This window comes from Diceros bicornis, chromosome 39 (genome assembly GCF_020826845.1).
Source record: "Diceros bicornis minor isolate mBicDic1 chromosome 39, mDicBic1.mat.cur, whole genome shotgun sequence".
Taxonomy (NCBI): Eukaryota; Metazoa; Chordata; class Mammalia; order Perissodactyla; family Rhinocerotidae; genus Diceros; species Diceros bicornis.
Window position 1 is genome coordinate 9,712,523 of NC_080778.1, and position 26,379 is coordinate 9,738,901.

At 42.3% G+C, this 26,379-nt stretch overlaps 1 protein-coding gene across 1 annotated transcript in view; it reads left to right on the forward strand.

The window, feature by feature from the left end:
• Window positions 1-25,948, forward strand: part of SLC22A2 (solute carrier family 22 member 2) — a 30,456-nt gene extending 4,508 nt beyond the window's left edge. The window contains exons 3-11 of the mRNA XM_058534300.1: window positions 2,663-2,817; window positions 4,931-5,099; window positions 9,511-9,625; window positions 11,136-11,242; window positions 12,561-12,775; window positions 13,639-13,747; window positions 14,295-14,407; window positions 19,054-19,153; window positions 25,882-25,948. Coding sequence (XP_058390283.1) covers window positions 2,663-2,817; window positions 4,931-5,099; window positions 9,511-9,625; window positions 11,136-11,242; window positions 12,561-12,775; window positions 13,639-13,747; window positions 14,295-14,407; window positions 19,054-19,153; window positions 25,882-25,948 — 1,150 coding nt within the window. The remainder of the gene's footprint in view (window positions 1-2,662; window positions 2,818-4,930; window positions 5,100-9,510; window positions 9,626-11,135; window positions 11,243-12,560; window positions 12,776-13,638; window positions 13,748-14,294; window positions 14,408-19,053; window positions 19,154-25,881) is intronic.
• The last annotated feature ends 431 nt before the right edge of the window (window positions 25,949-26,379 follow it).

Below are 26,379 nucleotides of genomic sequence, written 5' to 3' on the forward strand. Positions count from 1 at the left end.
CAGGTTTTTTACTCTAAGATTCAATAATTATAAGTGCTATATTTAGTGACATGCTTGTAAATGTTTAACAGCTGGTGGTCTGAGGGAAAAAGCCCCAAGTTGTAGCATTTGCTGATTTCTGTGGCGTAAATACTCCCACAGTGGTCCATTTCAAGCTACCAAAATGACGTCACTGAATAGAGTTGGCTAGAAATATACACCATTTTATGGTATTTCTACCATACACATACAACAGATAGACGTAAATAACTTCATGAGCATAGATAATAGCCCAACACAGTAAAATAATTAGGAAGTGATGTTTTGCATATTTATTACACTTGTTTTTAATACACTTTACTTAATTGTAAGTGTATAATTTAATTTTTAATAATGGCTATGCTTAACAATTAGCTCGAAAATTTTCTGAAAGCCTACGATTCAACTCTCAAGAGCCAGCACCCCACTGTCTATATTTCACGATGGAACTAGATCAAAGCAGATTCAAAGTCCTAGGGGGTCGCAGTCACACTTATCCAACTGTGTGGAATTTTCCAAAACAAGGTATTCACTCCCTATGCTACGCCAGTCACTGTATTGAGCATCCTCGTGTGTTATATTCCATTTAGGATCATAGCCTTTAAAAGGAGATTTTATTATCTCCAATTTGGAGATGAGAACACAGCTTCAGTGAAATGAAAGCAGTGCTTCTCAAATGTCAATGTGCATATAAACCACCTGGGGATCTTGCTAGAAGTCGGATTCTGATCCGGTGGGTCTGGAGTGGGCTTGAGAGTCTGTGTCTACCACTCCTAGGTGGTGTTGACAGCCTTGGGCCACATTCTGAGTAACCAGTAGCTAAAGGATTTAGGAAGCCAGTGGTCCTGGAGCCCACACCTCTCCCCTGTTTTATCTCTTTGTTTTTCATTTAACCACTTAAGTGGTACTATGGGGTGGGGCAGGGAATAGTCTCAAACCACTATCCCAGGTCTCCAAAATGTCTTCTAGCCCTGCCTTGTTTTTTAAATAGCATTGAGTCCTCATTTGGGACGTGTCCTCCAATTAAGTTTTTCTGCATTATGGATTTGGTTTTCTGAAGGTTTTTCATGCTCTGAGTTTCAAATGGTGAACATTCCCTCTCATCTGCCCCAGGATTTTGTCCATCTACAGGAGCATGACTGTGGTGTTTACAGTATGCCCAAGTCAACTTTGGAAGTTGGGGAATTATCACTTGAGCACAGGTTTATAAACTCTTTGAGGGTAAAGGAGGGGTTTGGGTAGGAGAATGTGGAAAGAAAGGCTAAAACATGTTGAGAGATGCCTTTGGAAGGCTTTCAATAAAAGGCCAAGGGATATATAGTTACAATGGAGAACCACTGAGTGAGAATGAAAAAATGACATGGGCAAAACAGGGTCTTAAGGAGTTTAGTGGTTTACATTAATTACTAATGAGACTGCTTGATCTTTAAATTTCAGATTTAAAGCATTAATATTCCCAAATGATTATTAATGATGTTGCAGGTATTTTCAATTGGTCAGTTAGTATTGAAATGGGCACTGGAACACAGTTGCCTAATAAGACGAGCAGCAATTTAAAAACGTCCAGCCACCATTGAATGTGCGATGCTGATGCCATAAAGCACGAAGGACTATTCAGTTTGAAGTGGATAAACAAAGATTAAATAAACATTGCTTTCTATGAAGAATTTTTTAAATATCCACTGACAGCTGTTTAGGGCATCTTCAAACCAGGAGGATATGATGAAAATGTGAAAACAAGAATTCTGAGCCACAAGTAAACTTCCTGAGAGCCAGCTTTGCAAGCAGAAGGAAGGGAGGAAGGGAGCGAGGGAGGGAAGGGCTATGTGCCAAGCTCTTTACATGAATATCTCACTTAATCCTCTGTCCACTGGGTCAAATAGGTCTTTTCCAGATGAAGAAATTGAGAAAGGTTGAATAACTCACCCAACCTCAGCAAGCAGTAAGGCCAAGGGAAAACCCAGGTTTGCAAGTTATCCTCCACTCTGTGCACTGAGGCACTCTCCAGGTCCCTAAACTGATGAAACCGAAGTCCCTCAAATAAAATGTGTGGAAGCTATCCTGCCAGGGTACTCCATAACAAAGGCCCTATGAGATGGCAACATATGAAGTGACAACAGCTCGACACAAAAGACCATTTCCATGAGGACACGCAAATCCCACAATGTCCAAAAGCAGAGTTGAAAATGGATGGGGGAGTACGTGAAACACTGAATTTTGTTTTTTCTAAAGCAAAAACTCTTGGGTGGGCAGTTGGTTGAGGCTGTTAGTGCAAAGGCTCCAGCTCATATGATGATGGAAGACCTAGACAGGCCCCCAGGGCATTCAGCACTGGGTGGCCTGGAAGAATCACCCTCTCCCTGAATACCCTCCACAGTGTGGGACTGAGAAGGTACTGTAGCCCTGGAGTGAATGGGGCTCATTGTGCTTGAAATTTATACATAGTGCTCTGATGAAAAGCCCTAAACAGAACTGCCCTGGAGTCAGAGATTCTCTTGATAGGTATCAGTCCATGCCTCCTGAATTTCCATAATTCAGAGTTGACCTGCACTTTAGTTTAGGTTTCCGTAACTTCCATGAATTTTCTACAGCCTTCATGAATCTAATCTAATTCTATTCCCTCTCGTTGTTTTTCTCCTTTCAGATTTGGCCGTAAGCTCTGCCTCTTGATTACAATCCTCATAAATGCTACATCCGGAGTTCTCATGGCCATTTCCCCAACCTACACATGGATGTTAATTTTTCGCTTGATCCAAGGACTGGTCAGCAAGGCAGGCTGGTTAATAGCCTACATCCTGAGTAAGAATGCTTGTGATTGCAGCTGTGAGAACAAAGGGACATTACTGCCAAAACACAGTTAGGTGAGGGTAGCTGTGCAGAAACGTGGACTCAGCTTCAAGGCAATGTTGAGAGATTTCTTTTTCTTTGTCAAAAGAATTTCTAAAATCTTTTCAATCAACTCATTCTGCATTCCTCCTATAAAGAAAACAATGAAGGCAGAAATGAGGGTAAACATCATGCTATCCAGATTCTTATATAACTCTCGGAATTTTTTGTTGTCTGTACCCTGGGGTGTTACACAGAGAGAGAATCTAGCCTACCAAGCCTATATATAAAGAAAATTCAATGATGAGAGATATGTTAGATTTATAAGGGACTTTATTACTTTGCATGAATCCATTCTAGTAAACCACAGTTATCCTCAATTTATGTACAAGGAAACTGAGAGCACAAGTCCTGTGGTTAATGCAGGATCCTCGGCAAGCCATTTGTAGGACCAGGAATATCATTTACATCCTGCTCCTTAGTAGCCTGAGTTGTGCTTAAGCTCCATGGAGTATAGGAGAATATATGCATTCTAACAGCATGGTATCTTTAAAGCAATATCAAGAAAAATTACCACCATAATCAGTTCGCGGGAATTAACTCCATCAATGCTTTCTCTTTGGGTACATTCAAATAGCATCCATACAAAGGGAAATGGACATTTTGAAATTAAAATAATAATAACAAAGCTCTCATTACACATGCGAGAACTAGAATATGTGTGCTTAAAATTTTACCTGGTAAGGTTAATTTGGGGAATGCTGTGAGATGAAGAGGAGATGGTGCTTAATACTACTAGGTACCTGTCATGGTAGACACCTAATCTATGTTTGGTCAACAAAGGAATTAATGTATGCAGTTATTCGATCAGTGATTTGGTTCCTAGAACACATAATATGTAGAAATATGTAGAATTTAATTGTATAAATTTAAATTTCAGCAACAGTTCATTTCAACCTCCTCCCATTAATTTCTTCTCCAGTCCCTCTGAATGTCATTGAGGTACACCTTGCCACTCAACCCCTTTCTAGCCCACCCCCATCAGACCTCGTCCATGACCCCAATCACTTCGAAAGACAGACTTTTCTATTTATTGAGCACTTACATAATTTTGTTTAACTCTATTTTAAAATACTTTTGGATAATTCGCAGTAATTTATAGAAATATTTCTAGAGAGCGTTCCTATTTGGTTTATAAATAGTTGAAGTCCTTCACATGATTACCAAACAGTTAAAGCAAAAACTCTGTGGCTCATGGAAGATCTGGAACTTCAATTCTAGTATGTTTGTAATATAAAAATGACTATTCCCTACATCCATGTACCACAGACTTTATGCATCTGTCATGATGAAGTCATGGGATGGGATAAAGCTGATTATTATACCATGTGCAGTGGTATGCCAATAAACTGGGTCTTGGAAAATAAAAAGCCTTGACTTATAGTGTTTTCCAATTTCTAAGTTGCAAATACTCCCACCATGACTGATTTTAAGACGCCAATGGGTTTAACAACCAGCTTGCAAAATTCTTGAAAATGTAAAAATCAGTTCTTGCAAGCCACTACTAGCTGACTCCAGTCAGCTTGGAAACTCATTGCTAGGTTTCCAAGCCATTTTATGCACATTAACAGGTTTGCCAAGAAAACGTTTAACTTATGGAAGAGAACAGTTATATTGAGGTATTCATTTACATAAAAGTCATCTACAATCTAAAGTCAATGTTTGATTCATGTATTCAGGTCTTAAATTATCACTGCCTTATTACACTAGATCAAAGTTTTGCATGGATCTGAAATATCATTGCATTTGTCCTTGAAATTATTCTATGAATCAAATATTTCGCTTATGTTGGCACGCCTTTCACCCTATCTAATGTGGGCTTATAAGATTTTACATTAATTAACACAACAGCAATAATTATAACAAAATAGGCCCCAAGGAACATTTTTAAATTTTCAGAGAGCTGTAGAGAAAATTCTAGAATTTGGACTACTTTTTTTGAGGCTGGCATTCTAGTTTTCCCATAATGGGACAGCCAACTCACTGTTGTCCTGACTTACGTTGACCATTTGGGTTCTCTCTGCAGTTACAGAATTTGTCGGGCTGAGCTATCGGAGAACAGTGGGGATTTTTTACCAAGTTGCCTTCACCTTTGGGCTCCTGGCGCTTGCTGGGGTGGCGTACATGCTTCCTCACTGGAGATGGCTGCAGTTCACGGTTACTCTGCCCAACTTCTGCTTCTTGTTCTATTATTGGTAAGTCCATTTGGCACAAAAAGGAGATAAACTGAAATATTTTATTTTGCTAAAAAGGCTGCCTTCCCTAGCACACAGTGTCCTTCTGAATTGTAAGGTTTCCTTCACTCTCCAGGCCTGTTTCACAGGAAGCCCAGGTCCAGGTTTCAGGAATAAAATGTATGAGCTTCGATCTGTCTCCCGTTCTGGAAATCAAATGTCCTTTCACTTTGGGTTTAAGAATCTTATGACTTGAATCTTACATTTTCACATTATTTATGTGGTGTTTAAATTAGCTTCTAGTGGCTGTGGTACCCTTTAAAGAGATTGACAATATTATTGTTTTTGTTCTGTCCCTCCTCAGAAGAAACTTTAGGATGGAGAAGGTGGAGCGTGACACTTGTGTCACCACTTCCCCACATCCGTGCCCAAAGCAGACATCCCCAATCAATCCCAGCAGTCTTTATCCCAGATATGGCCAATGTGGCACCCTAGACAGACCAATCAATCAGAGTTACCAGGGCACATGAAATATGTTTGTCTCTCCTGCCCAAGAGAAACATGGAAAACAGTAAACACAGCAGAAACTATCAGAAACCCCTAATGCGAGGTAATCTGAAATAAAGCAAGAGGGATGCTGGATTTATTGACCAAATCTCTCTCCCATGCAACAAACTCACTTATTTAGTTCCTGGACATATCCACCTGTTCATCTTATAGTTGTCTTGTCTAAGAATTAAACATCTCGACCTTCCCTGGAAGCCTGTTTCTCCTCCAAAAGCCAGTAAAACTCTGAGAAGGACCTTAGCTCCCTCCCTATATCCCTTCTACCTCCTTTATGTCTCTGAATCCACTCCTTTTTATCCTTTCCCCTTGGGAATTCATGATTTCTTGCCTGGACTGCTACGATAGACTCATAACTGGTCTCTTTGACATTTGCGTCATCATCCTCTAATCCACGCTTCACATTATATTTCAAAAATCTAGTTCCACTCTGTTACTCTCCTGCTTAAAAGTCTTTCAATAGTTCTGTTCCCCTCGGAAGAAAGACCTAATGCTTTAGCGTGACAGAAGAGGCCCACCTATCATCCAGGCTCTGACCTCCTCTGATGCACCTTTTCTTGCCACTTTCACTCAATAGAATCAAATTTAATTTAATTACAATTCTACAAGCTCCATGATGGGACTATACTTTCAAAAGATCACTCAAGATACAGAATAGAAAACAGGTGTTTTGGGGAAGAATGGAGGCAAGGAGATCAGGTAAGAGACTTGCCATTGTCCTTGCAAGAGAGGACAAGGGCCTGAATTAAGACAGCAGTTGTGGGTGTGAAGAGGAAAAAATTATAAACAATTTAATAAGGTGGCAATGACAGAGCTTGGTGATAGACTAAAGGTGGAGGTTTAGAGATAGGAGGTGCCGAGTGGATGACACTTGGAGTTTAGGCTTGTGCATCTGCCTATTGATGGAGCTGTCACTCAGGGAGATAAGGAACACAGAAGAAGGAGTGGGTTTGGAAGGAAAGATGATGAGGTGAGATTTGGGCATAAGGAATTTGAGGTGTTGGAAGGACATCAACATGCAGACCTCCACAGGCAATTAAACTGAGGGATCAGGAATTCAAGTGAAATTCACCTCTTTGTTGTAGCTATGGAGAGGGATGAGATCACTCGGAGAAAATGAACAGAGCTGGGAGAGGAAGGAGATAGGGCAGAACACGAGAAAACACCAATTTTGGAAAGCCAAACTGGGGAAGAAGAGCCAGGACTGAAGAAGAGTGAGGTGGCACCATGAGTGAGAAAGGAGGAGTTACAGAGGAGGAGGGGTGTGGAAGTCACAGGAGGAGGGAACCCGTGCAAGCCTCACCTTCCCTGAAGCTATTCCTGATCAGCCTGCCAGGTGGGCTGCTCTGCCCTGCTAGGTAGCATTGTACACACATCTCTGTAACCATCACATCTCACTGCTTGTTGGGATCAATTGTTGACTTGACATCGCATGACCCTACTGTCTGTCCCAGTGGGCTGTCAACTCTTTGAGGTCAGATAACATTAGGGGTCCTCTGGCCCAGCTTCCTTTCCAGGACTGGAGTCCCATAGCAACTGGGTGATTATCCAGCCTTTGCTTGAACAGTGTCATGGATAACGCTTACTTCATCATCAAGTAAGCCACTACCGTAGACACCAAAGCTTGTGTTCCAGAGACATTTCATTGAGCCAGAATTTATATTCCCATCAAATTTACCCAGTGTTCCTAATTCTAAATTTAGAACTTCAAAAAATTACTTTAATTTCTATTCTACCAGGCAAGTATTTAACTATTTGGATATGCCTCTCAGAGTGCATCAGACTTTTCACCTGTAGGCTTACCACTTCTGGGTCCTACCTTCTCTGGCCTGGTTCCCAAGTTCTTCACCTTCTTGGCCCTTCAGCTCAGGTAATAGTTGTCCCAACTGACTCTGCTTCCTGAAGTGTGGGTAGACAGAGCTGAACACGAGCACCAAGTATGATCTAGAAAAATTGCCCTGCAGCATCACAGAGGAGAGGATCCGAGCTGTGAGCTGTGGATTGACCACCGCTGAGCACACTATGCTTCTGTTCCTGATGTGGAATCTTAAGCGAGAAATTGTCCTGGACTCCTCTCTCCATTGCACTCCCACAAAAACATCCATCCTGAGTTCCTTTTGGGCCCCACCTCTCAGAGCAATCCTTCTTTCCCAGAGTGATGACCCCCACTGGGACTTTCCTGATTCTAAGCCAGAACTACCACCAGAGAGTCCTGCCACCTCCTTCCTCACAGTCACTCCTCCTCCCATCTGCCCTGAATGAGCTGCTCAGAGTACTCTGCAGACACGGATCCAAGTGCCTATCATGCTGCTTAAGGATGTACAGGGGCTCCCTGTGTCCTGCTAGGTCAAGCTCAATCTGTACAGTCTGGCTTTTAGGTTCTCCCACCATCTGACCTCAAACTCTTATCTCATTCCTTCGGGAACTCAGCTCTCGGAATTGCTTTCCCCCATGATGGTCTGCACCCTCCCACCTCTACACCTCCACACATCTGTCAGTTCTCACCCCCTTTGCAAAGCCTGGAGCCCACCCCAGCTGACATGCCTCTCCTCCCTGTGGCACAGAGCTGGATATTCAGCTGCACCTGGATTTGCAGTTTACTTCCCATGGTTCCACTGGGAACTCTCTGAAGAGGGGACCCAAAGGCTCCCTGCACAAGGCTGAGTAGAAGTCAGCATTTGAAGGGGGAAAGAAACATGTACCCTGCAGAATTTTACAAAAAGTTTTTTCTTGTGATGAGGACTTTTAAGATCTACTCCCTTAGCAACTTTCACATGTGCAATACAGTGTTATTAACTATAATCACCATGCTCTACATTACATCCCCATGACTTATTCATTCTACACCTGGGTGTTTGTACCTTTTGACCAGTTTCACGCATTTTGCCCACCCCCAACCGCCTGCCTCTGGCAACCACCAATCTGTTCTCTATATCTATGAGCTTTGGTTTTTGTTTTGTGTTTTTTGAGATTCCACATATAAATGGGATCATACGATATCTGTCTTTCTCTGTTTGACTTATTTCACTTAGCATAATGCCCTCCAGGCCCTTCCATTTTGTCACAAATGGCAAGATTTCATTCTTTCTTATGACTGAATAATATTCCAAATTTCTTATCCGTTCATCTATTGATGGACACTTAGGTTGCTTCCATGTCTTGGCTATTGTAAATAATGCTGCTATGAACATGAGGGTGCATACATCTTCTCAAGTTAGTGTTTTTGCTTTCTTTGGATAAATAGCCAGAAATGGAATTGTTGGATCATATAATAGTTCTATTTTTAATTTTTTGAGGAACCTCCATACTGTTTTCCATAGTGGCTGCACCAATTTTCATTCCCATCAACAGTGCACAAGCGTTCCTGTTTCTCCACATCCTCGCCAACACTTGTTACTTCTTGTCTTTTTGATAATAGCCATTCTAACAGGTGTGGGGTGATATCTCACTGTGGTTTTGATTTGCATTTCCCTGATGATTAGTGATGTTGAGTATCTTTCCATGACCTGTGTGTCATCTGTATGTCTTCTTTGGAAAAATGTCTATTCAGATCCTCTGCCCATAGTTAAATCAAATTGTTTGTTTTTTTGCTATCGAGTTGTATGAGTTCTGTATAGATTTTGGATATTAACCACTTATCAGATATATAATTTGCAAATATTTTCTCCTATTCAGGAGGTTGCCTTTTCATTTTGTTGATGATTCCTTTGTTGTGCGACCTCTGCACAATTTTATTTCCTTTGTAGATCCAACCAAAACTCACTGTGTAATATCCCTCACAGAAATCTGATTATGACCACCAGCGGGAAGGGGGTTCAGTAAGACTTTCCCCTCCTCTTAACAGCACCGATAACACACTGTATCCTAGGTGCATACCTGAGTCTCCGAGGTGGTTGATCTCCCAGAACAAAAATGCTAAAGCCCTGAGGATCATTAAGCACATCGCAAAGAAAAACAGAAAATCTCTGCCTCCCTCTCTTCAGGTGAGCCAGTGCTGAAGTATTAAATCAAAGGGCAGTGAAAAGCAGGATTTGGGAAAACCGCGCACTGTCTCAATGGGGCGCCCCAGAAGGGGCCTGCCATGTGTAGCAGGACATTTCTGTTGTGCTAAGATTCATGGTTCCCTAGTTGAATGTTTTAGACAGAAAATACAAAACTAAAAGAAAACCAAGAACCATTTGAAAGTCAAATGAGGAGCTTCTATCTTGGGAAACGCAAGGCTGTGCTGACCACTCCTGCCTTAGTACCTGATGACTTGTTCACCCGTGTGTCCCTCAGCATCCTCAGGGAAGGAGGTTTTCCCGAGGGAAGATGCCCAGATCAGTAAAACAGTTCTTCACACGCAAATAATTTCTTAGATTTTAAAAAATTTTGGATAGAAAATGTCCCAAAACATTTTATGCAATCTCCTGCCTTCTTGAATAGAACAAATTACTGAGGAATCCATTTTCTCTGTATTTAGGGTTCTGCCCTTAGTAGACCTCAGCACCTTTAACTGAAACCTTTTCATCTGATGGGGGCTGGAAAAGAGAACATCAAGCTAATTAGAAAATTATGTTGAAATAAGAGTAAATCATTTCTGAATGAGGATCTAGGATAAGTAACCTGTAAGAATTTGAGATTTACATGACATTTAGAATGAGGATTTTTGGGCACAGAGGCCTTTTCTCTTCCCTTCCTCTCTGGTTTCTGGGTGGTTGGAATACATATTCTTTTCCGCTAATGACTGGCATGGCACTGATTTTTAGGTTTTAGGTCCTTTCAGAGAGTTTCCAGAGAATAACGCATGCATGAGGCATCGCCTCACCCAAGTTCAGAGTTCATGTAGCGACGATAAGTCTGGTCCTTGCTGGTCTTGCTGGAGGTGGCTTCACTTTTGGGGTGTGTCTTTCATGCACCATCATATGTTGCTTTAGGAGAGAGTCAGAATCCTGGAGATTGAATCTCAACTCCATCACCTACTATTCTCTTGGAGAGCAGGGCTTCTCAAATGTTAATATCTATGCACAGGACTCACCTGGGAACCTTGTGAAAATGCAGATTCGGATTCAGTCTGTGTGGGCTGGGGCCCGAGATCTTTCATTCTAACGAGTTCAAGGTGATGTCAAGCTGGTCCAAGTGCCAAGGTCCCAGAGCAGAGCCTCCTGACCGATGGGTGACAAATGAGTCCGCATCAGAGAGGGCGTTTCAACCCCACTGGGCTGGGCCTCAATTTTACCCCATTGTGCTTTACCAATAGTATCCCTTTATATGTGTGCATGAGTTACCTAACTTCTCTGTAGCCCAGCTTCCTCTTCTGTGAAATGGGGTGAAAAACACAGACCCTAACTTCTCGGAGACTTGTAAAGATTAACTGAGCTGATGTGTGTGAAGGGCTTAGCCAAGTCCTGGGCACATGATAAGCAAGTATAAGGTACTATCGCTGTTCCCTGTATGACCCTGGGACACGATCACTTAAAACACTAAAGCCATTCCTATTGTTTCTATTCTTAGAGCCTCAGACCTGATGAGGAAGTTGGGGAGAAGTTGAACCCTTCATTTCTGGACTTGGTCAGAACCCCTCAGATAAGGAAACACACTTTGATCTTGATGTACAACTGGTAAGGAATATTTTTCACTTTAAAATCCCTCCAAATTCTTTTAATCCTAAGCATCCGCATTATGGGAACAAGAGTACTTTCACACAGCCTAGTTCCAGTATTAGCATCGATGGTGGATGGCAAGGTGGCTCCTTTATAGCAGGTTTTCCTGATAACATTTTTCTCAGGCAGATGTTGAAATCAGCTCACAGTCCCAAAGCATCGATCAGAACATTCTCAACCTTGGCTTCACCCTAGAATCTCTTGGGAGATTGTAAAACACCAAGGCCAGACTCCTCCCCCACAAGGATACTGATTTGATTGGTCAAGGGAAGGGCCCAAGAACCAATACTTTTAAATTTCTCTAAGTTATTCTAATATTTGGCCAAAATGGAAAACTATTGGCATAGATTAATCAATAATGAGTGTAGATCTCTCCTGATCATACAGGGCTGACAAGGAAAAGGCCCTTTCTTTTTCTTTTCTACCCAGAGGAAAAAAATTAACTTCCGAACAAGAGTGAACCACAAGAATAATCCACGGGCTCCAGAATCCAGTAACTTAAGCCTGTTTCCCTGTCTGCAGGTTGCTCTCAGAGCTTTGAGCTGTTCCCTCTGCACCAAGCTTTCCTTAGTGCAAGACGCTTTCCTTGCAGCATGCAGCATTGGGATGACTCACACCAGCCAAATGAAGATTTATAACCACTGACAAAAGCAAAGCTCATCAGGAATTAACTTAGCAACATTCACAATATTGCGTGTAAAATGCAGCAATGAAATTTGGCCTCATCTTCCTTCTTTCCTTTTCTGAAAAATTGTGACTCTTGCCAATTATCCTCATATTTTCCATTACAGACAATGGACACTTTTAGCCCACAAAACTAGAAACATCATGAAAATGTTTGTATCAGTCCAGAAGATAAATCATCAAGAAGGGAGGCTGTATCCATTTGGTCTTCCAGTTTCTCAAAATCTGAATTAAGTAGTCAATCTTTTTGATCTCAACTGCATTAGAAGACCACAAAGAGACAAATAATTAACAACCACTAATAACCTCATATCGTTTTACTAGATAAATCACTCTAGTAAGACATTTTTTTCTTGCCTTTCAATTTGGCCAGGGAACACTATCCTAATTTCTTCCCCTTTCCTGGTTCTGATGTCACAGCCAGCCATGGCATTGGGTCAGATAGGGTAAAAACAATGGAATGGAGGGAATAGCAATAAGAAGATGGCAAAGAAAAGTGATCTACAGTCAACTCTTATTTTTCCAGAAGCCTCTCCCTTTCCCTGACTTCCTTTTGGTGCTTGGCTTGACCTAAGCTCTCCTCTTTGCTCAGGTTCACGAGCTCTGTTCTCTACCAGGGCCTCATCATGCACATGGGCCTTGCAGGGAGCAATATCTACCTGGATTTCTTCTACTCTGCCCTGGTTGAGTTCCCAGCTGCCTTCATCATCATCCTCACCATTGACCGCATTGGTCGCCGTTATCCTTGGGCTGCATCAAATATGGTGGCAGGAGCAGCGTGTCTAGCCTCGGTTTTTATCCCGGCTGGTAAGTTTCAGGCCAAGCTGGCACTTGTCTTCCAAGGCCCTGAGAAGAGGGAGTGTCACAGCCCTTTGATAGGAAGAACATGTAATTTATCATCCAAATCAACTTGAAAAGGATGAATGCAATCTCTAGGACCTTCCTGAGCAAACCCATATGGCCACCCTGCCTTTAAGAACAGTGACACCTCATGGTTGCCTGATGTAACATAATCACACTGAATGGTTGCCTGATGTACTACAACAGGAGAGGCAGTGAGATCCACACTACAGACCCTCAAGCTGGCCCAGAGCAGACAGCAGGGGCTTTGGGGTAGAGCAGGCCCAGGGTTAAGTCTTATTCCAGCATGTTCCAGATATTATTTAGGCACCCTTGACCTCCCTGCATCGCACTGCAGAATAAATGAGAAAACTTAAGAAAATGCCACCAATGAATAATTATTCAGTTCCTTTCTTTCCTTTTAAAATGTTTTCTCAGCAAAGGAGAGCAAAAGCCTGTGTGACGGAATGGAGCATCGTTTGAATCCTTCAGTTTTTAGCAATTATTTAGAATATTGCTCACATTTTGCATTTCTTTGGGGTGACCTCTCTAGACTACAGTTGGCTCAGCTTTGGAAACCAGTATAATTCTGTTGTCATTAATGACTGAGGTCTCAAGTTAAGAGAGTGTTAGGACCGTGTCTAAAGTTGAAACAGACAGACGTGGAGAATTTGCTGATGTTGTCTCGAGTCTATAGAAGAACAAATTTTGCATTCTTGTCCCATTCTGGAATGTGGACTTTCCCCTTGCAAATCCCACTCTGGAGCACTGTTTGAAGACTAGGGATCACGTGGAGTAGTATGTGTAAGTGGTGTGTTTTTTCCCCTCAGATCTACAATGGCTCAGAGTTACAGTCGCGTGCTTGGGTAGAATGGGGATTACGATGGCCTATGAAATGGTTTGCCTTGTCAACGTGGAACTGTACCCCACATTCATCAGGTGAGCACATTTTGCTCAGCATGAAGAGTGGTCAGGACATTTGCTTACTGGCTAGAACTACCACAGGTGCCAGCAGAGGACCCCTTACGCTTCAAAACACAGGGTAAGAGAAGATGAGAACATTTCAAGGCAGTAACAGGTTCACATCTCACACTTATAGACTTTAAACTACAGAAACTATGTGGGGAGAACAGAAGATATCGAATCGCAAGAGAGGGATTACCAAATGGCCACAGGAGAAAGTGATGGGGAACAGCACAAACAGGACTATAGCAACAGCTCAGGGAAGCCAGATGATCAAAGCAAAAAGTAAAAATCACCACTCCCAATTAAAAATCTTCAAGAAAGCTAATATAAAACAAGAACAACAGAGTATGAATGGGATTATGTGCCATGTATCATTTATGTGCATTAAAATAACATGAACACTTTTTTCCAGTTCACAGGCATTTTGATGATTTGGGGAAGTATTTATTTGGGGGTAAGGTGGGAGATAACCATTGTATCGTGATAAGTCAAAAAGTTAAATCAGTTTCCTGCACTTCAGGAATCTTGGTGTCCTCGTCTGCTCCTCCATGTGTGACATCGGTGGCATCGTCACTCCGTTCCTGGTCTACCGACTCACCAACATCTGGCAAGAGCTCCCACTGGTGGTCTTTGGTAAGAAATCCTCAGAGATGTCTTTGAATGAAAACCTGTTTTTCTAGGGACCTCCCTTTTCTACCTCAAAATAGGCATCATGCCTATTAGTAACTAGTCAATATGACTAGCAATTAGTACTAGTTAGTGGGAGTAAGACTAGTATTCATAATGCTGTTAGTACCTTCTAAGACTCTATACGGGAACCCACTAGGACTCATACCCTTAGAGGTACAAAGTCAAGAAACAGTGAGGTGGAAGGAAGCTTCCCTGAAGAATGCCCCTCTCTCCTCACTGATTTCCACCCCTCCTTGGGTCTCTTTGTTGAAGAGCTCACTCTTTCTGCCCCCTCTATGCCCAGATGTGGAAAAATACAAACCATTCACTTCATTGCTTCAAGGAAAGGCGGTTAAAATTTTGCAAAGGGCATTTCAAAGCCCAGGTTAGAGAAAGACCAAGGCAAAGAAAATGCATCAGCATAATGGAACACTTGTGTTGGTGTTGTCACCCCTTCTTCAGATTAAATTGGATTTAAGGAGCATTGGCACAGCACTTCCCTTCTGACGCTGCCCGTGGAGTTGGGGCAAGCAGGAATGTACCAACACAGAGTCCTCTCCATGCCCAACCAGCCTGCATGATAGAAGGTGACAGGGACAAATCTAACTATCAACAATTAACACACAGAGGTGTATGTTAAACACAAGTCTGCAGACCGTGAAAGGGGACAGAGAATGCTGGGCACTTCCATTCATTCAATGTCCATGGCTCTGTCCCCAAGCAGTAGACTATGGAACAGATTCTCCTCTTCTACGTGTCCACACAGACAGGTCTCCAGGTTCACACACACAACATTCACCTTCTCATGTCAGCCGGAATGCCTCAATGCACCCATTTCAGTTTCCTTTAAGATCCATTCTGAGCTGCTTTTAATTTGGCAAAAATGTAACACTTTTCCATGGGCATACAGCACCCGCTTAATTTGGGGGAGGGAAGACAAGACCCCTTAGATGCACACCAGGGGAGCACCCCATCGCTTTTCTCCTAACGCTGTGCATTGCCACCCACAAGTAACTCTGCTCATTCCTCTTTCTCAAGGGATTTGTGAGAGGGAAAATTTTCCACTGTATATCTGCCAGCAAAAGTCCCAAACCGTGGATAGAACTCACCCTCGAAACAGACCCAATGAATTCCTCCACGTTCCAACTGAATAACAACAAGATGGCCAAAGTTGATAGAACACAAGCTCTTTATCCTGAGATAACCATGATTTGGCCACAGGGAGGCTGGCACTGCTTATGGGACATACGTGCCCCAGATTCCTTCCTCCCCCAACACTGGCTGAGGGACCTGTTCCCAGAGCCCCCTTTCCATCTCTGGGAAGTGCCATTACACCCTCTGAACTCCTTCCTTCCAGGGAGGAAGTTAGAGATGCCTCAATCTGGGCCACTCCCTTACGTGGGCAGTGAGTGCTCAATGGGTCAGTGGGACATTTCTGGGTCAAGAACAAGTATCTACTTGTTTCTCTAAGTGCTATTAAACAAAGCAGTGCAAAGTCCGGACCCAGAGGAACCATTGTTGACCCTCCCTCAGACCTTGCCTTCCCTAGAAAAGATAAAGGATTTTAACTGCATTTCAACATTTAGAGTAAACTCAAAGACAATTCTCAATTTTATTTTTGCTAGTTCTTTCATCTTTTTTTTTAAATTTATTTATTTTTAATTTTTTGTTTATTGCAGTAACATTGGTTTATAACATTGTAAAAATTTCAGGTGTACATCATTGTACTTCTATTTCCGCATAGATTACATCATGTTCACCACCAAAATACTAATTACAACCCATCACCACACACATGTACCGAATTATCCCTTTCACCTTCCTCCTTCCCCCCTTCCCCTCTGGTAACCACCAATCCAATCTCTGTCCCTATGTGTTTGTTTATTGTTGTTATTATCTACTACTTAATGAAGGAAATCATGCGGTATTTGACCCTCTCCCTCTGACTTATTTCACTTTGCATTATACCCTCAATGTCCATCCATGATGTCACAAATGGCTGGATTTCATCGTTTCTTATGGCTGAGTAGTATTCCATTGTGTATATATACCACAGCTTCTTTATCCATTCGTCCCTTGATGGGCACTTAGGTTGCTTCCAAGTCTTGGCTATTGTGAATAACGCTGCAATGAACACATGGGTGCATGTACCTTTACAAATTGGTGTTTTCAAGTTTTTTGGATAAATACCCAGCAGTGGGATGGCTGGATCATATGGTAGTTCTATCCTTGATTTTTTGAGGAATCTCCATACTGTTTTCCATAGTGGCTGCACCAGTTTGCACTCCCACCAGCAGTGTATGAGAGTTCCCTTCTCTCCACATCCTCTCCAACACATGTTGTTTCCTGTCTTGTTAATTATAGCCATTCTGACGGGCGTCAGGTGATATCTCATTGTAGTTTTGATTTGCATTTCCCTGGTAGTTAATGATTTTGAACATCTTTTCATGTGTCTGTTGGCCATCTGTATATCTTCTTTGGAGAAATGTCTGTTCAGGTCCTTTGCCCATTTTTTAATTGGGTTGGTAGTTTTTTTGTTGGTAAGATGCATGAGTTCTTCATATATTTTGGAGATTAAGCCCTTATCAGAAGTATGGTTTGCAAATATCTTCTCCCAATTGTTAGGTTGTCTTTTTGTTTTGTTGATGGTTTCCTTTGCTGTGCAGAAGATTTTTAGTTTGATGTAGTCCCATTTGTTTATTTTTTCTATTGTTTCTCTTGCCCGGTCAGAAGTGGTGTTTGAGAAGATGTTGCTAAGACCGATGTCGAAGAGCGTACTGCCTATGTTTTCTTCTAGAAGTTTCATAGTTTCAGGTCTTACATTCAAGTCTTTAATCCATTTGGAGTTAATTTTTGTGTATGGTGTAAGGTAAGGGTCTACTTTCATTTTTTTGCATATGGCTATCCAGTTTTCCCAACACCATTTGTTGAAGAGACTTTCTTTTCCCCATTGTATGTTCTAGGCTCCTTTGTCAAAGATTAGCTGTCCATAGATGTGTGGGTTTATTTCTGGGATTTCGATTCTATTCCATTGATCTGTGTGTCTGTTGTTGTGCCAGAGTTCTTTCTTCTTCTTTCCTCACCAGCCATTAATCTGAGTAGCTAGCAGGAAGCAAAAGTAATAGTTTTGCACTTTAACTTCTTTCCCTTTTGTTTCCCACACAATAATGGTGTGCTGACTGTGGTCTTGAAATAGCCAGAAACCATGATCTAGAAGCCTGAAAATCAACAAACCAACACACTGGAAAATCCTGATTCAAAGATCACTGGAAAAATTGATAGGGAATATCCTGGTTAATTAGGCCTATCTTTGCACATATGTAATGCTAAATGGATGCCAATTTGATTAAGCTGTTATATTGTCTTCCTAATTCACACACTTCCGAGAATCAAAGCCAACTAAGTATGTTTATTGTTTGCATGAGTTACAACCAAGTGAATCTTCAGAGATTTGGAAGATTTTGAGAGGTTAGCTGTTTAGTTTATACCATGTGGCAGGTAGTTCTAAGCGCTTAACAAATATGAGTTCATTTTAGCCTCAGAACAAGTCTGTGAGGTGGGTATATCACCCCACTTTATATAGGGGAGTCTGGAGCATCAAGGAGATTGTAGAACCCCCTGGGGCTCTAAGGCCAGAAAGCAGGGGTCAAGATTGGAACCCAGGTGCCCAGAGCTACAGCCAGTACCCTGAACCACTGCGCTCTGTGGCCTCTGTTTCTGTCTTTTTTTCGCTTGAGGAAGATTTGCCCTGAGCTAACATCTGTGCCCATCCTCCTCCACTTTGTATGTGAGTTGCCACCACAGCATGGCTGACGAGTAGTGTAGGTCTGCACCTGGGATCCGAACCCAGGAACCCAGGCCACTGAAGCAGGACGCGCTGAACTCAACCACTACACCATGTTTCTGTCATTTTCTAAGGACACAAAAATGGAGTCCAGCATGCATTTTTTTGAAACCCCAAAACCAGTGAAGAACCCACATCCCACTTGTGCATTCTATTACAGAAAAACATGTAAAAATGTAATCTTAAAATCCCAAAACTTCAACAGGAATTTAAAGAAACAAAAACACTATTACCCCCAGCATAAGCAAGAGATTACAGCTGGAGGCAAAGAAAAAAGAAACAAGGAGAACTTATCGAACACCTGAATTAGAACTAAAAGGCCTGGCTTTACTTTTTAGTGTTGTTATGCAGTAATACATGATTCATTACTTTTATTTGCTAGTAATGATCCAAGTTTCTGCCATTTTCATTACTAAGTGCTTTATATTGGCAGGGTTATGTTCTTCCTTTTCTTAGAGCTGATTTTTTTTTTTCAGAGTTATTTTCTAACTCCAAAGTATCTTAATATTGTGGCAATGTCCTCTAACCTAGAATAACCTTGACTCAAAATGTTAAGTATTTCATTTCCCTATAAGGAACTGTAACCCAACAGAGTTTGGAGTTGGCAAAATATTTATGATGGAGAATAGGGCAGTCAGAGATGGCAAAGGAATCTGTAAGGAGAGGAAATCACCAACATTTTTTTTAAAAAGAAAGAAGAGGAGCTCTAATTATAGAGCCTGCATGTCTCAGTTCTTAATGTGATTTGCATATCTTTGGCTTTCAGCCGTGGTTGGCCTGATCGCTGGAGGACTGGTGCTGTTGCTGCCAGAGACCAAAGGGAAGACTTTGCCTGAGACCATTGATGAAGCTGAAAACATGCAGAGGTAGGGAGTTGACATTCCTAATGAACTCTTGAATACACGTTTTGGGCCAACGCTGTAGCCACTTGGAAAGAAAGATGAGTTTGAATCTGTACCTCACACCATACATTGAGATCAATTCAAACTAATTAAAGACCAAAAGTACAGAAAAAGAAACAGTGAAATAATGAAGATACTATAGGAGAACACCTTCATATTTTCATGGCAGGGAAGGTCTTCGTAAATAGGACAAAAAATCTAGGACCCATAAAAAAAATCAAAAAGTTCATCTTCAAAAAAATGTAAAATTCTGCATTGGAAAACTACCATAAGCTAAAAAAATAATAATAAACATAGAGAAAATATTTTTCTCCACAAAGGGCTAATATCTCCAATATATAAAGAGTTCTAACAAATCTGTAAGAGCAACTACCCAATAGAAAAAATGGGCAAAGGACTTGAACAGATAATTCAGGGAAAAGAAAATGAAAACAGCTCTAAAATATACGAAAATATCCTGTACATCCTTCATAATAAGTGGAGTGCAAATTAACACCGCACTAATATCCACTTGGATGGTCGAAGATCAAACCGCTTGGTAACATACTATGCTGGGAGTGAATGTGGGGAACAGTCAGTGTCCTACATTGCCCGTAGGAGTCCAAATCTAAACCCCTATGATGGGCAATATGACAATAGTATCAAAATTACAAACGTGCATATCCTTTTACCTAGCAATTCCACAATTCGAGGAATTTATGCGTGCAAAATGACACATGTAAAAGATTATTCATTAAAGAAATTTTTTATGTAACAAAAGGTTGGAAACAACCTAAATGCCCATTAGTTGGGAGACCAGTTATATACACTATGATACGTCATTCAATAAAATACTATACAGCCATTAAAAAGAATGAGGTAGCTTTATGTACACTGATAGGAAAATTCGCCTAGCTATATTATTAGTGAAAAAAGAGCAAAACATAGAAAAGTATATTTTCTACCATTTGTGTACTATATATATTAAATATATATGCACATTTACTTATGTTTCTGGAAGAACATGCAAGAACCATGACATTGGTTGTCTATAGAATTGAGTGGCTATGAGATATAGGTAGGAAGGAGACTTTTCAATGCATACCTTTTTTTGCTTCCTGAATTTTGAACCATATGAACCTATTCAAAAAGTAAACTAAAAAAAATCTAAACATAGAGAAACATATATGACACTCCCCACAAGTTCATTTATATGGTATGCTTAGATATTTTTATTTGTTTTATCCATACTCCATTTTTGGCCCATTGGTGCCAAGAAATGAACTGAATTTTATCTTCTACAAAACCTTCACATTTAACATAGTCAGTACTTGAACAAATGTTGCTGCAAGAATTGCAATGGGGGCCGGCCCCATGGTGCAAGCAGTTAAGTGCGCATGCTCCGCTGCGGTAGCCCAGGGTTCGCTGGTTCGGATCCCCAGCACGCACCAACAGACCGCTTGGCAAGCCACGCTGTGGCAGCGTCCCATATAAAGTGGAGGAAGATGGGCACGACTGTTAGCCCAGGGCCAGTCTTCCTCAGCAAAAAAGAGGAGGATTGGCAGATGTTAGCACAGGGCTGATTTTCCTCATAAGAAAAAAAAAAAAAAAAGAATTGCAGTGGCCTGAGGTTTTTCCTAGAACTTGAAGCTTAGAGTTGCAAGAAGCCTTGAATTCAGCCAGAGGTCACACACTGGCAGCCCGCAGGACACCAGGCTCTTAAGACATTTGCCTGGCCCACACGATATTTTGTAAAGTGGGAAATTCCACATAAACTGGATTTCCAGGATCTGTTAAAAGAAGTTGGAGGATTTGGTAACACTGAGCAGGCATTTCCTCTTTTGACAATTTGCAGGGGCTGAGCGATGGCTCGGCTTTTGGAAGGGCGTGCCCACTGGAGTAGGTCACAGTCTCCCCATTCCCTAGTACCTTGTGCCTAGAACACTTATATCATCTGCCTGGTGCATGTAGACGTTTGAGTCTGAGATCCAGACCAACCATCTGCCTGCACCCCTATCTCCATGGAGCTTCCCATGCAGACGAGCACCACCCCCCTACTTCCCAGCCCCAGGAGGACAGCGACTACATCCCGTCTACTGTCGTATCCCGAGAGCTTGGCACAGTTCCCGGCACACCCAGAGCAGGTGCTCGCCAAATAGTTGTGGAATAAAGGCTGGGTTCCTTCGACAGCATCCCAAATTGAGGTTTCTCTGGGCTTTCCCCAGCCCGCTCCAGTGTCAAGAAGGCAGTAGTACATGGTGTGGCCTTACCTCCTCTAAGTCTCAGTTTCTTCATCTGTAAATGGGGACAAGAGTTCTTACCCATTGGATTTTTGTAATGATTAAATGAGATGATGCGTGTAAAGTGCCGGGAGCTTTGTAAATGTCCAATAACTGCTGTTATTATGCATAGAAGTTTTCATAGCTGTTCTATAAAACAGGAAAATATGTACCTAGATGATTTATTGGACATCAAATTTTAAAATATGTTCTGAATGGTTTTGAGATAGGGAAGTGCAGCTCAGTGATATACACATGTACCTATATTTGTAAGAGTTGTTTATTTTCTTTGGGCTGGTGAGAAGTAGGCTAAAGAGATATTTAAAAGTTTATTGTTGTTGATATTTTATATACTTTCTATTTATGGGATCTACAAATACTTCTAGGAAGATTTGCACTTCTCTTTTTTCTGTATTATGTAACCCAGTTCACCTTTCAAGACAGAAGACATTTCTGTGTGAAGCCGGGGGAATTGCAGAGTGTGTGGGATGGTGAGGACTGAGGCAGAGCTGGGCCAAGGTCCACCTGCAGAGAAAGATGAGGAGGGCAGCCTGCCTGTCCGGGAGCAGGAGGGCAGACCTCACCTGGCACCTGGGGTCAGGCAGGCAGGATGGCTCACTCAGAAGAGCTGACCCAGGTGGAGTGTCCAGACACTGAGGGAGAGCCGGCAAGAACAGGGTAGGGCGGGAGCCGCCCTCCACCCCCAAGTCTCGGTTCCTACAGGCCCTGAGCCCATCCTAGTTACAAAGACAGCCTTTGACTTACTCATGTTCACCTCTTCAGCCTGTTTCCTTTTCTGTAAAATGGGGTTACAACAGTTAACATGTACTAAGAGCTTCCCACTAGTGCTTTCCAAGCCCTCCTCATGGATTCCCTCATTTAATCTTCGCAACAGCCCTGTGGAGCGGGTGTTATGGTTAACTCCACTTGACAACTGGAAAAAACCCAGGCAAGAGAGATGAAAGGACTTGCCCAAAGTCACAGGGCCAGTAAATGACAAAGCCAAGGTTCTAGTCCTGGCAGGAAGAGTCCGGGACCCATGCTGGTGTCTCACCTCACAGGGCTGGGTTCACGGTGGGATGATGGAGGTGAGGGGCCCAGGGCAGGGCTGCATTTAGTCAGTGTGGCTGCTGTGGCTGCTGCTGTTGGTGCTGCTATTGTTTTTGCTGCTGTTGTTGCTAGTGCTGTTGTTGCTAGTGCTGTTGTTGCTATTGTTGTTGCTGCTGCTGTTGCTGCTGCTGTTGCTGCTGCTGTTGCTGTTGCTATTGTTGTTGATGCTATTGTTGCTGTTTTTGTTGTTGCTGCTGCTGTTGTTGTTGTTCCTACTGTTGTTGCTGCTCCTGCTGTTGTTACTATTGTTGATGCTGTTATTGCTATTGTTGTTCCTGCTGCTGTTGCTGCTGCTGCTGCTGTTGCTGTTGTTACTGTTGTTATTGCTGATGCTGCTAGTGTTGTTGTTGCTGCTGCTGCTGTTGTTACTGTTGTTGATGCTGTTGTTGCTATTGTTGTTCCTGCTGCTGTTGCTGCTGCTGCTGTTGCTGTCACTGTTGTTGTTGCTGCTGTTGTTACTGTTGTTATTGCTGATGCTGCTAGTGTTGTTGTTGCTGTTCCTGTTGTTGTTGCTGTTGTTTTTCCTGCTGCTGTTGTTCTTGCTGCTGTCACTGAGATTGTTGTTGCTGCTGCTACTGTTGTTGCTGTTGTTCCTGCTGCTGTCACTGCTGTTGTTGCTGCTGTCACAACAATTGTTGTTGCTGCTGCTACTGTCACAGCTGTTGTTGTTGCTGCTGTCACAGCTGTTGTTGTTGCTGCTACTGTTGTTGTTGCTGTTGTTGCTGCTGTCACTGCTGTTGTTGTCACTGCTGTTGTTACTGTTGTTGCTGCTGCTGTTGTTGTTCCTACTGTTGTTGTTGTTGCTGCTGTTGCTGTTGTTGCTGCTGCTGCTGTTGTTATTGTTGCTATTGTTGTGGTTGCTGTTGTTCCTGCTGCTGTTGTTGTTGCTATTGTTGTTGATGCTATTGTTGCTGCTGTTGTTGCTATTTTTATTGTTGCTGCTGCTGTTGTTGTTGTTCCTACTGTTGTTGCTGCTGCTGCTGCTGTTACTATTGTTGATGCTGTTGTTGCTATTGTTGTTCCTGCTGGTGTTGCTGCTGCTGCTGCTATTGCTGTCACTGTTGTTGTTGCTGCTGTTGTTACTGTTGTTATCGCTGATGCTGCTAGTGTTGTTGTTGCTGTTCCTGTTGTTGTTGCTGTTGTTTTTCCTGCTGCTGTTGCTGCTGTCACTGATATTGTTGTTGCTGCTGCTACTGTTGTTGCTGTTGTTCCTGCTGCTGTCACTGCTGTTGTTGATGCTGTCACAACAGTTGTTGTTGCTGCTGCTACTGTTGTTGTTACTGCTATCACTGCTATCGTTGTTGCTGCTGCTACCGTTGTTGTTGCTGTTGTTGTTCCTGCTGCTGTTGCTGCTGTTGTTGCTGCTGTCACAACTGTTGTTGTTGCTGCTGCTACCATTGTTGTTGCTGCTGTCACTGCTGTTGTTGTTGCTTCTGCTACTGTTGTTATTGTTGTTGCTGACGTCACTACTGTTGTTCTTGCTGCTGTCACTGCTGTTGTTGTTGCTGCTACTGTTGTTCTTGCTGTTGTTGTTCCTGCTGCTGTCACTGCTGTTGGTGCTGCTGTCACTGCTGTTGTTGTTGCTGTCACAACTGTTGTTGTTGCTGCTGCTACTGTTGTTGTTGCTGCTGTCACTACTGTTGTTCTTGCTGCTGTTACTGCTGTTGTTGCTGCTGCTACTATTGTTGCTGCTGTCGCTGCTGTTGTTGCTGCTGTCACAACTGTTGCTGTTGCTGCTGCTACCGTTGTTCTTGTTGCTGTCACTGCTGTTGTTGCTGCTGCTACTACTGTTGTTGCTGTTGTTGCTGCTGTCACTACTGTTGTCGCTGCTGTCACTGCTGTTGTTGCTGCTGCTACTGTTGTTGCTGCTGTCACTACTGTTGTTCTTGCTGCTGTCACTGCTGTTGTTGTTGCTGCTGCTACTGTTGTTGTTGCTGCTGTTGTTCCTGCTGCTGTCACTGCTGTTGTTACTGTTGTTGCTGCTGCTGTTACTATTGTTATCCCTGTTGTTGTTGCTGCTGCTGATGTTATTGTTGTTGTTCCTACTGTTGTTGCTGCTGCTACTGTCATTGTTGTTGCTATTGTTCCTGCTGTCACTGCTATTGTTGCTGCTGCTGATACTATTATTGTTGCTCCTGTTGTTATTGTTGTTGTTGCTGCTACTATTGCTGTTGTTCTTGTTCCTGTTATTGATGTTGCTGCTGCTGCTGTTGCTGCTGTTGTTCGGGCTCTCACTGCTGTTGTTGTTGCTGCTTCTGTTGTTGCTGCTGTCACAGCTGTTGTTGTTGCTGCTACTGTTGTTGTTGCTGTTGTTGCTGCTGTCACTGCTGTTGTTGTCACTGCTGTTGTCACTGTTGTTGCTGCTGCTGTTACTATTGTCGTCCCTGTTATTGTTGTTGTTGCTATACTGTGGTTGCTGCTGCTGTTGTTGTTCCTACTGTTGTTGTTGTTGCTGCTGCTGCTGCTGCTGCTGTTATTGTTGCTATTGTTGTGGTTGCTGTTGTTCCTGCTGCTGTTGTTGCTGTTACTCTTATTGTTGGCAGAGAGACCCTGCCAGCTCAGCAGATTTGCTTGAGCTGCTATGTCTGGAGTCTGTGAGGGCTCCAGCACCACTGAGTAATTCGGGTGAGCTTCTGCTACTCTCCCCATCTCAGATTGGTCTAGAAACTGAGACAGGACTAAACACCTTCAGGTCGGGGGAATTCTATGAAGAGCTGGGGGACCCAGGAGTAGCCCCACACCAGATGTCAATATTACTATCGACAGGAGTATGTCAAGAAGACATGACTGGGAACCACACAGTGAAGAAAGTGGCGTTTCTACAACGAGTGTCAGTAACATCCTGACATTCATAAAGACAAGATGATTGAGAAAACTTGCAATATGATCAAATTTTTGAATCGATTTTTCACTTGTCCAACTGTTGAAAAGCAAATGAACTTTGGTAAAAATAATTTCTAAAATTCTCTTTGCAGAACTGATGATAACAGTGTCTAGATCTTGCCATCATCATTTTTAACTGATATAAGATTAAATTTAGACATTTCCCACATTCTCTGTTACGGAGAAGCGTGGAGCACCTTAAATAAGGAACTGAAGCCAGTCCCACTCCTAGAGGAGACTTTTAGGAACCATTCCATCCACATTAGTTATTCACCAAGCTCTGTCCATTTTCTTTTTGAGAATCACCACTCAGAACAAGACTGATTCTGGACAAGGCTCATACCCATTTGTTGTTCCATTTATTTATTATCCACTTTATTTTGATTTTCAGCCTCTTCATAATTTCTTTCTCCCCTCTCCATTTTTGTTTTATTATTGCAGACCAAGAAAAAAGAAAGAAAACATGATTTACGTCCAAGTCAAGAAACTAGATGTTCCTGTAAACTAAGAAGAACAATTATTCCTGCTATGGCCTTGCTTTGATCATCCGAGGCCATAATCAGGGATTTCTCCACTCATCACAAAGCCCATACAATTCAACCTGACTTCCCTTTGAACCCTATTAACCTAGATCTGTGGCCAAATGGAGTTTGTTGTACAACTGTATTAAAATCTACCCATGGGACCAGATCCTGCCAAGCTGCTCCAGCTCACTCTATTCCCAGCATTCCCAGGACAACGGCCATTGGTTTGCTGGGAATTTTTTTCATCTTTGTATTTCTTTATGTTATTCCTTTCTCCACAATGTTATCAAACCAAAACATATAGGGGAATTATGGGCCAGGGAAACATAATAGAAAAGATCTGAAAAACAATAAAGTTGGGATTAGAGAACCTGTTTTCTTAAAGAAATGTCATATCCAAAGCAATATCAAGTTG